At 35.5% G+C, this 12047-nt stretch overlaps 1 protein-coding gene across 2 annotated transcripts in view; it reads right to left on the bottom strand.

Moving 5' to 3' along the window:
- Positions 1-3978: 3978 nt before the first annotated feature.
- PDCD10 (programmed cell death 10) overlaps positions 3979-12047 on the bottom strand; it is a 39362-nt gene continuing 31293 nt past the window's right edge. For both annotated transcript variants that reach the window (XM_004270581.3, XM_033429586.2), the window contains exons 6-8: positions 7877-7955; positions 7492-7574; positions 3979-4466 (exon numbers count right to left, since the gene is read on the bottom strand). In XM_004270581.3, the coding sequence (XP_004270629.1) occupies positions 4385-4466; positions 7492-7574; positions 7877-7955 (244 nt within the window). In that variant the 3' untranslated portion in view covers positions 3979-4384. The remainder of the gene's footprint in view (positions 4467-7491; positions 7575-7876; positions 7956-12047) is intronic.

Genomic DNA, 12047 nt, shown 5'->3' on the forward strand with positions numbered 1-12047 from the left:
TAGAGGGACCAACCCTCCCAGTTTGTCCAACTCTCCCAGTTTTAGCACTAAAAATTCTGTGTCCCAAGAAACTTCACAGTCCTAGGCAAACTGAGAGGGTTGGTTTCCCTACATGAATGCTACCTTTTGTGTAAGAATGAAGGGGGGGGAATGAGAAAACACATTTGTCATTACTTTTCTTCACCAAAAGAAACACAGAAGATAAACACCAAAAAACAGTGGAGTTGGATACTTAATTGGCAGGGTGGGGAATGGGGCAGAAGCGGTAAGAGTGTCACTTCTCTAGTATACTTTTTGGTATAGTTCTGTTGTTTAGAAGCATGTTAACGTTCTATGTATTTTTAAATGAATAAAATTAAATTTACAAGGATGGGAAGTGTGTGGGGATGGGCGGGGGGAAGGAACCTTAAACCTGGAAGAAAACTGAAACAAATGAACCCAATTTATTTCAAATAAATAACAATCACAGTGAAGGACAAAAAAGAATTAATCCAAGTAATTCATGAACACAAAATGTAATTACACATTCTTAGTCTTGGGCAGGGTACAGACAGGGAAAGAACTGCAAACAGTCCTGTAGTCTTTTAAGTGTGCTTTTAATAGAGATAGGGCAAAAGAAATTCTAAGACTGTTTCAGATGTATTGTAGGACTGAACAAGTGAATGAATTGATTTTTCAGGGAGCCAGGATTCTGAGGAAGAAGGGACACAGAAACACGGAATGGGGAAAGCAAGAAAGAACCCTATGAGGATGGACTGCAATTGGAGGTACTAGTGTGAACTCATGATTTCTGAAATCAAACATCATGTGCCTATGACATGTAAAATGTATGTGTACATGCATATCCGTGTGTATATGTCTGTATATGCACATTTTCTAGTTCTGTCTGAATAGGCCTAGAAGCAAGACGACACCCAGTAGCAATGACACGTAGTAGCAATGAGCCTACACAGCAGCCAGCAGATCTATGTATCTGTTATCATTCCCCAGAGTTCCTTGGAGAAACTGCTGATTCCAGATCCTGGGACATATTTAAGATAATGTCCTTTAAAAAAAAAAAGGTAGTGGAAGCCATAAGGACATAGAAACAAGATTGAAATAGAAGGTACTCCTAACTAGTCAAATCTCAGACCATTTTAAGTACCAAAGTAAGTAATGAATTATAAGCCATTGAAAAAAATAGAAAAACAGGAGTCCAAAACAACAGTAACTATAAAAATTCATGTGGACAGATATGGACTAATGAATGGAAGGATGGGAGAGAAAGGAGGGTTCAGGCTTACAGAGAACGCTGTGTCAACTGGTACGTAAGAAGAAATGCTGGAGTTGGAAAATCACCATTTTGTAACTGTCAAAGTAAAGACAGAATAAGCAAGAATCATCAATGGATGCTAAATATTGGGGGGAAAATGTTGATGTTAAGCATGGACTTAAAAAGAGCCTTCCACAGATTGCTTATCAGGTGTAAGGTAAAAAACAGTCACTAGGGCTTCCCTGGTGGCGCAGTGGTTGAGAGTCCGCCTGCCGATGCAAGGGACACAGGTTCGTGCCCTGGTCCGGGAAGATCCCACATGCCACGGAGCGGCTGGGCCCGTGAGCCATGGCTGCTGAGCCTGCGCGTCCGGAGCCTGTGCTCCGCAACGGGAGAGGCCACAACAGTGAGAGGCCCGCGTATGGCAAAAAAAAAAAAGTCACTATACATTGGAGAAACTGAACGACACCTTGACCAGCTGACCAAAATTAACGGTGAGGAGAAGATGGGACACCGTGTAGTTATTCTGACCAAGAATGCACAGCCTGAATCTAATTGTGAGGAAACCCAAAATGAGGAACATTCTATTATTAAACGGAGGATAGGGGAGGAGACAGAAGACTGTATTTTTCAAAAACAGCTCAACACCATAAAAGACAAAGGCAGCCATGGAAATGACCCAGGGTAAAGGAGATTAAGGGAAGGTAAGCAAATCAACAAATGATAAAATAAAAATGGTAAAATCTTAACAACAGGTCAATCTGAATAAAAGATGTGTTGATGTTCTTTGCACTATTCTTACTCTTGCCAATATCTGGTAAATGTGAAATCCCTTGAAATTATTTCCATATAAAAAGTTAGAAAAACAATTAGGAAGGCCTGACATTGGGTTACTAACCTCATGTTTTGCCAAACAAGGTTATTACAATGCAATCATGAAAAAACCCCATACTACCACCACCTACAATTATATCACTTTGTTTTAAAAAAGTGTGAGGAGAGGGCATATTAAACATCCCAAGCATAGCAATGATGTTAAATAAAAGAATGGTCCTTTAAAATGAATAAATTTAGATTTATGAAAAAGACATCACATTATCCTTATTTTTCTCATTTCCCCGTGGACCAGGGACAGCTATGTCAGCTTGGTGTTAGGGAATTAGTATTCTAAGTGGTGCATTTTCGACAATGGATGAAGTACAGTTCAGTGGAAAGAGCATGGAGTCTGGAGACAAATGTTGAATTCAAATCCTGGCTCCAGCAATTACCAGCTTTGTAACCTAAGCTCTCTTAGCCAGTTTCCTCAACTGTAAGGCAGATGGCTAAATCACAGAGTGTTAAGAGAATTAAATTAATGTATCTAGAATAATGCTTGACACAGAGGTGCTCAACAAATGTCTCCTCTCTTCCTTTGCTTGGTAGCCACCTTTCTATTCTCTGGAGTTGTATATGACTGGGGCCACACTGGTCCTTTCCTCCTTGACCCCAAAACACAAACCCACTAGGATCATGTAAGAAACTGAATTATCCTGAGAATAAACCTCCTTTTTGGAGGTAAATTTCATGAAAATAGAAGCCAGATATATTGCATAGTAGAATAAAAAGACACAAGACTTATAATAACAGATGAGTTGGGGCATGGCTGGTAACTGATGAGGTCTCTTAAGGAGGTAAAGACAAGAGGAAGAAAGACAGTACTTGTTTATCTTAGAAAGGTCTGCTGCTCAAAAAAAAGAAAAACAGTATATTTTTTTCTTCATATATTCACAGGTCTATTTTGCAAATACCCATCCTTCTACTTCCAAGAGTGAAAAATAGCTTATGCCAAAACCAAACAGTATTAAAATCGCTAATTCTTTATGTTTTACTAGCTATGTATCTCTGAAGAAAAAAAAAAAATCAATTCAGTAAAATGTCCATAAATTATGAGATTTCATCCAATTGTCTATTTTTTTTTTTGCTTCCCTCCACATATTTCCTATTTACATCTAACAGGATGATTTCGTTTTATGTTGCTAATGAGAGTAATTCTTTAAAAGTCTGTTTTTTAAAATGGGAGAAAGAATTTTAAAAATAACTAAATTGCATCATAGCAAAAAAATTTATATTGCCAAGAGAAATTTAGTTTAACATTTAAAATCTTTATAAAAGATAAATTCTGATTTTTTCCTTTATTTTATAACTGAAAAATGAGATCACTTAACCTGAATACTTGATACATGATTTCCTTAAAACTTCTCTATGGTAAAACAAAACTGTCCATATTTCAAGAGTGTATATAATATTATTAACACTCATGACAATTTCAAACCAACTAGCATTGGTATAGTGTCAACTTAGTTGTGGCTATTTATGGAAAAAAGGCGCAAAGCTTATTAGGGCCCAGCAAACCAGAAATACTCAATCTTACATTGTAGAGTTCAAAAGTGGCAGTACAGTGTGAAGACACTATAAACTGCTATCTCCTTCTCATAAGTCTCTTAAAACAAAGGCCGGAAAAATACTCAGAACCTCAAATATAATAACTAACAAAAATATCTCCATTAACTACTTTTTGCCCAGAGTGATTAAGGACAAAAAAAATAGGAATTCTTGTTGCTTTATTATCTGATAAACTGCTAATAAGCTCCCGTTAGAAGTTCTTTACACATTACACCAAGTCGTCTTGGTCTTCTGATCATATATATATTCACATATATATATGCATTTTTTCAAGTAAAGAAATGTTTAACAGATGTAAACTATTTATTGAATATTTGCCACCAAATATTGTTAAATACATTATCTTGCAGCATATCGCTTTCAAGTTAAAATGTCAGAAACAAACACCAATATTTACAATTCTTTTAAGGAATGTTATATAATGACACATTAAGGCGTAAATTCTTTTGGCTTATAATTCTTAAAAGAATGATAATAGCAAAAGTGATGCAAAATCTTCAGTGTGAGATTATGATTAAGCTACATTTTACAAAAATATGGTGTAAGATGGCAATAATCCCATTCAACATCCTGGATTATTAGATCCCTTCAGGAGGGACTGATAATTTATACAGTCAAACTTTTAAATTTACAGATAAAGGCAGTCCAATACTGCCACTGAGGAAGTACATCTCTTAACATATACAACTTTCAGGCCACAGTTTTGAAGGTCTGAAGTATCAAGTTGGTTTGATGAATTAGTCGGTTGGCACTTATGAACACATTTATTGCCCTGTTTCAAAAAAAAAAAAAAACAATTAATTTTATCCCCCCAAAAATCATCCTTTAAAAATATTTTATACTTAAAATGCTCTACTAGCAGTAGCAATAAAATCAATTTAGGGAAAAAAAAAAAAAAAGGCAAGATAGTACTGAGTATCACAAATTTTATCCCAGCTTGGAACTGAAGGGTCCTGCATCATTTGAAACTATCTAGGAATTACTGCCCCCTAGTGGTTCTGGCTGGCAATAAGGTGTTGGTGGGCTGCTAATAATGGGTGGCACCTCAACAACCAGAGTTCACTTATAGGTCAAAAAAATAACTGGCCAAAGAAGAGGATTCAAACATAGTCTCCAGCTGCAGTTTCACAGAAGTTACCAAAATAACATCTGCTAAAACATTATACTCAGTCTCAAAATCTGTATATCAATGGGCATGATAAATACTTAAGAAAAAGCTCATTACTTTGAATCTGATTCATCCCAATCTCTTACCTTCTTTCAAAAAAAAAAAAAAAAACTGAGAATTTTACTTTTAGAATATACTTTTAAAAGAAAATAATCATATGGTTTCAATATTTATGAGTCCACAATATATAAAAATATGTTCTTAAAAAATTACTTAATGCTGCACCGTATTTCCTATCAGTCCATTTTCATATGACCTGGAGCACAGAGGTGACGCCCTAGTCCCCTTGAGTGGCCTTATCAGTTTCTCAGTAGCAAAGCTAAGCTTGTACAGTTGTCCCTTGGTATCCAAGGGGGACTGGTTCCAGGACCCCCCTCAGGTACCAACAACTGTGGATGCTCAATACCCTTACATAAAATGGTGTAGTATTTGCACATAACCTATGCACATCCTCCGGTACACTTTAAATCATCTCTAGATTCTAACCTGTAATACCTAATACAATGTAAATGTAATGTAAATAGCTGTAAATACAATATAAATGCTATGGAACTTTCTGGAATTTTTTTCCCCAAATATTTTCAATACATAATTGGTTGAATCCAGGGATGTGGAACCTGCAGATACTAAGGGCTGACTGTATCTTCATCCTAAACATTCCTCAAAAAAGGGAGACTACGAAGAATTAGATGAATCAATGCAAATTCATCCTCCTACTGAAAAATGGCTCAAAGATCAGGCTCTATTAATAATTTTCAATTTTGAGGAAACAGGGACAAAACTTGTGGCACATTATTCATACGCAAATAATGGTAATTTAAACAAGCTGCTGGAGAAAAAGTAGTAGAGAGCTTGAATAATCCATATGCCTGTTTAAACTGTTAAAAATAACTATGGCACCAAGGCACCAGGAGTTTTAAAAACTGAACCCAAGTGATTCTAACATACAAACAGGAATGAGAGTAATTTCAGATTAATGAAAATTATGTTCCAAATGAATTTATACCTTTCAGTGTGCTTATTCCAGGATAGTTCTCAATTAATCAGTATCATAAATAATTTTCTTAATGCAAATTATTCTTTTAATGTGTTTTTTGGTTATTTGGGCTTAGCAGGGAGACCAAGGAAAAATAGATGTAAGTTTATTTTCAGAACACACCTGCTAGCTTATTAAACTAAGTCAACAAGGTACATTTCCCCTAGACAACCTGAATAGTAGTATGAAACAACACAAAACCATTAATAATATTTAGCTCAATATCTTTAAGTTAGAATAAAATGTAAATATTTCAACCTGTTTGAACTATTTAAAATAATTATGAAAATCAATATACCATTCTAATGTATTTTTATTATTTTTTTAATATTACTACAGTAATATTGTAATAGTTTGACATGGATATTGGGATCTTAAAATGTCAATGGTGGGATAGGATGTTAGAGGTCCCTGCCAATTAGAGCTGAAATAATCACCACTTATTCTTCTGCTTCAAGCACTGTAGGAAATTGGTCTTGTCCACAAAACTCTACTTGAGGTACAAAGAATTCTCTGTAAGGTATGAAGCTGCAGAAGACATAGCCTCTGCATCAGTTTATACATTATATGTACATGTGTATTATACATAAATCACATAAGATTACTTGGCTTTCTAGAATGTTCTACAGCCAAGTGTACGTAAATTTTAAAATAATGTCATATTTACCTTTTTAGTATACTTCCTGTCTTATAGAAAGCCCTCCCTATTCCAGGACAGTGGATCACAACCGTTTACAGCATTTTAAAAACACGTGAAGCACTTTTACAAAAACACACCTGAACCCTGACCCCATTCCAAGCCAATGGAGTCAGAATCTCTGAAGGTAGGGCCAAGGCACTGGGATTTTAAAACACTGAACCCAAGTGACTGTAATGTGCAAACAGGATTGAGAACCACTGTTTTAACAATAGTGCAGCAGTTCTTCACAGACCTGCAGGATCCATGACATCTGGAAATTTCTCAGAAATGTAAATTCTTGGGCCCACCCTAGACCTACAGAATCAGAAACTGGGTGGAACCCAAAAGCAATCTGTCTTTAACAAGCCCTCCTCCAGGTGATTCTGAGGCTATTAAAGTTTGAGAATCACTGCTTCAGGGGTTGGTAAAGTAGGCCAGTAAGTCAAATCTCACTCACTGTATGGTCTGCGAGCCAGGAATACTTTACATTTGAAAGAGTAAAAATTTTTTTAAAAATCAAAATATTATGATGTGACAGCTGAATTATATAATTCAGTGTCTATAAGTAAGGTTTTGTTAGAAAACAGCCACAAAAATACCACTTGTTTCCACACTGTCTACAGCTGCTTCTGCACTACAAAAGCAGAGGTGAAGTGCTGCAGCTGCAACAAGCCCACCAAGTCAAAATATCTGCCATCTGGCCCTTTTCAGAAAAAGTCTGCAACTCCTGCTCCAGACTAGAGTCATGGCTGGATTATCAACCATTCCCTTTCTATTTTTAACAGTCTATCTTAGTAAGTTGGTAAGTATTAATAATATAGTAAAAGGGTTTAATTTATATGATTTTAGTATCATATAAAACCACATAATTTTCTAATTCTTAAAAGAAAAGGATGATAAATGACAATACTTACTTGCCATCTTTAAAATAGGTTTTCAGAGTATCACTGAAACTTTTGGAGTACTTTACAAATTCTTTCTTTTGGTGTTCAAGTGCCTGCAGACATCAAAAATAATTTTAAAAAATACTAAATAAGAACAGAGAAGTTAACACAAAAGCCAAAGTCAAAGACAGGAGATTACACAGAATACGAACGTACCTTATATTACAGATAAGCATTTTTAGGAGTATTTACTTAAATATATGTAACAGCATATTTAAACGCAAGGACAAACCCAGTCATTAATGATACAAAACCATTTCCAATAATTCAACAGTCTTATTATTTAGTTCAGTAAAATGACTAAGTGTAAACCAATATCTAGGGTGGCAGCTTGCAAGGCTTCTACTAAACTTACCCTGCGGTTCTGGTATTGATATTTCTTGAAGACACTGTTCACTGTATCAAGAAGTTCTTTTATTGCGCTAGCTATATCCCTGTTGGGTGAGGAAAAAAGAATCTTCTTAAAATCAGTTTCATTTGAATGAAGTTTACATTTTTTTAAAGAATCATTGCACTGTTAACTACCATATGAACACTGCATCAAGCACAAATACTTGACTGGCTAGTTGAATGGGGGTTTTGGCCTGTACCCTCCTGTGATCCCAGCTACTCTTGCACTGCTGACAAAACACTGCACAACTAACATCACCTTTCCCAAATCAGTAACATTTCATTCAGCATTACGCACTCAAATTTATAAGAAAATACCTCTGCCTCTCACCTTTTCCGGTTACAATTCTTCCTTTTTCTGGCTCATGTAGGTGAATTCAAGCAACCATATCATCCACTTTTGCTATTTCATGAACAATTATATGAAATTTTGCTATTACATGTAACTCATTTCTGTACTTAAAACACCAAATTACAGACCTGATGTAGTTTTGAAACATAGTTTCAAACATAGTTCTGATGTTTAAAATATTTCCTCCTCAGATGTAGCTCTTCTCTCTTAAGACACATCTATTCTCTTCCAAACTTTTGCTGACATTATTTGCTTCAGAAAATATATTTAAATTTCTGGGAGACAATATCAGAATACTCTTCTACCTTAACCTTTTCAGCAATCATCCTTTGAGTATATATGTATCAGCACTTTTCTCCCCTTTCTAAAGAAAGAGAGAAGAAATCAATAATTCTCATCTGACTTGACTATTCTTCCTATCCATGTACCATTTTCTAAAAAGTCTTCTTATCTTTTGTATCTATGCCCTTTTCAATTTCCATGTTCTAACTTCATAGTAATATTTTGGCAAACTGAACTTACTATAATTCTGCATTCTCAAATAGGCTCTCCGTCTCTAAGGCAAACCTTCTCTTTTTCACATCCATTCTTAGCTGTTAATTGCTACAAAAACTTCTACTGTTCAAATGCAATGCAAGTGTGAAGATATGAATTAGTAAAACATCAACCTAGACCACCCCAAACATAACCTTTTATTACCTACTTTTTAGTCACAAATCTCAGATTTCAGTTATTTCACACCTAAAACATTTCAGCTATACTATTTAAAGAAAACCAAAAGGCTCCGTGTCCAGGTTTTTGTGTGTACGTGTGTGTTTCACAGCTTATTTCTAGCAAATAAGCATATGGAAATTCTAAAAATTACAAATATACAGAATTTTGGTATAAAAAAGTATTTTAGCCTATTCTGAAGTAGTAATGATATTTTTATTAAATATTTCAATAACTATTTCCTTATTACCTCTTGTATTTCAAATATTGGCATCAGGCTGAAACATTAAAACATTAGATATTCAAACAGGATAATGAATTTACATAATTACATCTGTCCACTCTTTTTTGTTTTTTGGCCTCTAGTAATAACAATTTTAAGTTACATTAACTATTCCTTTCATTTATGTTTTTGAGAAAGTTGAATCCTTTTGTATTGCTGTGATGGGCGTAAGCCCCCTACTGCTTAATAAAATGGTGTCATATGACCATCCCATTATGTGAGAAAAATTAGTTTCAACAAATAAAAAATGTCAAATCTCTGAATATGGAAGATTCTTCAAACCCACAATCAGCTTATTCAAAAGGGATACAACAAAGAAAATTATAGTGATCAGACAGCTGCTTATACACAACCATACCTTCTTGTGTACTTTAATGAATATTGGGAGTCTGTATGTACTTGAAAAGAAAAGGGAAAAAAATCTCCCCAGGTGATTCTGCTGATGAACCAGGTTTGGAAACCACTGCTTGGAAACCCAGAACCTAGAGTTAATCCTTGATCCACTATTTGCCACGGAGCTTTATAAAGACCAAGGCTGTTTATCCCTAGGCCTGGCCTTTTCTAAAACAATCTGCAGCAATTTATGTCAAATATTATGTCATCTGTATGTACATGGAACAGCATTTTCATTTATGGCACTAAGGTTTGCACCAGGGAAGCTAAATTATTTTAGTAACTACCAGAGGGTTTGTCTCCTATAAGAGAAAATACCGGCACACACACACAAAATACTTCAGACAAACAAAATAAAGAACTGGGGAAAACCTGAGGGTAAAATAATTATAATGCAATTATATGCAGTTTGGAGTTAACAGATTCTGTGATACAGGACATATAGTATGTGTAAATAGAAAGGAATTTTAGCAACTTGCAGGTTGCTAAAGGGGTTAAGGGGGCAACTCTGGGGAACATATACGCTGAAAGAGAGGACCACAGGCATCAGAAGAAACATAATACATCTTATTAAAAAAACTGCATGGAATAGTAAAGCTTCTAACTGTATCCACCAAATTTGTATAATTATGTTTATACAAACACTCTAAAGGAAGGAAATTCCTACACTGTATGTTTAGTTTGGTCTAGACTGGACACCTCCGGAAAAGCTATTTTGAGGCCAGCATCAAAACCAAACGCTGGTAAATTTTCACCTCTGAATATGCAAATGTAGATTACAAAGAGTAAACAGGGGCTTCCCTGGTGGCACAGTGGTTGAGAGTCCGCCTGCCGATGCAGTGGACACGGGTTTGTGACCCGGTCCGGGAAGATCCCACATGCCATGGAGCGGCTAGACCCGTGAGCCATGGCTGCTGAGCCTGCGCGTCCGGAGCCTGTGCTCCACAACGGGAGAGGCCACAACAGTGAGAGGCCCGCATACCGCAAAAAAAAAAAAAAAAGAGTAAACAGATAAATGCATAGCTTTCTGGACTATTAAATCACCAGTTTCCACTAGTCATCCATTAATTGGAATGTATCCTAAGAATGAATTTTATAAAATATTTGCATAAGCTCAAATGTAGTCAAACACATTCATTAATCAAAAGTACTTTTAAAATAATTTGTTTGCTGGATCATTTTTCCTAATCAACTTCATAGAGAGAGGGAAAAAAAATCTTATTTCACAATGCTTTAGGTGCTGTGAGTGTATGCTAGGTTCTGTGCTAGGTACCATGTATATCATTTCAATTCTCACAACTATTACCCTCATCTTCACAGGCAGAAACTAGAATCACAGAAGCTAAGCAAATTATCCAAGGTCACACAGCAAAACGCTGGAATGGGGAGTCAAACCTAAGTCTGCTGATATATACAAAAATATATGGATATTTGTTAGCTGACAGGAATCTTTTCTCCTATAACATATTGTACAGTGCTTGGTATAGTAGGTATTTGATCCATGCTTATTGAAAAATATTGTTAAAATATTTTGAAAGAAGAGGATATCCACCTTAAATATGAGAAAGTAAAATATTTTAAAGAAAAATAATAACTGTACAATATGTTGTGCTTGAAGGATAAACCATTTTATATTTTTGTGCAATTTTATCCACTAATTTGTCAAACAATTAACACTGGTAACAATATATATCAAAAGTTATCAATATATATCAGTGATACAAATAATTATACCTTAGCCATCCATGCTAATACACACATGGTTGAATTTCAGTCTCAGAAACAATACACATTATCAACAAACTTTCCATGGCAAATTATCCCTCCTAAAATGGATATGAAATAAATTTTAATTGCCAATAATCTTAATTCAGTTGGCTGAGTACACTCCAGGAAACAGAAATGAAATATTACTATTGCCCCATAAATGAGAGACAAGACCCCAATTCAGCCCTTGTCAATGACTAAGGACAAGACTCTTAGGCTCTTGACCTCAACTCCCTTTTGATCAAAAGGTGGCTATTAATAAATTGGTTTTCAAACGGTATCTCTTTAGAGCCACACTGGGTTTAGCAGAGATGCCTCCAGGACTTCCTAAGATGGAAAGAGAGTATCAAAGTAGCAAGATGAGGGCTCCGGACCTACCATCTCTATCCGAGCTTCAACTACAACAACACCATTCTGCCTCTTTCCTATTGACACCCTAGATAGGATGTCCTTTACCACACCTCTTCCAAACAGCAGAAACATTCTTTTCTTCAATCACCAGATTAGATCAACGTTATGAATCTATAATTGGGAAGCAGCAGAGAAGTCCCTGGAGTCAGTCTGCTTAGGTTCAAACCAAGTTATAGAAATGTAGCATGTGATCACCAAAATAAATTAAACCTTAAATTA

Source organism: Orcinus orca, chromosome 5, assembly GCF_937001465.1.
Source record: "Orcinus orca chromosome 5, mOrcOrc1.1, whole genome shotgun sequence".
Lineage (NCBI taxonomy): Eukaryota > Metazoa > Chordata > Mammalia > Artiodactyla > Delphinidae > Orcinus > Orcinus orca.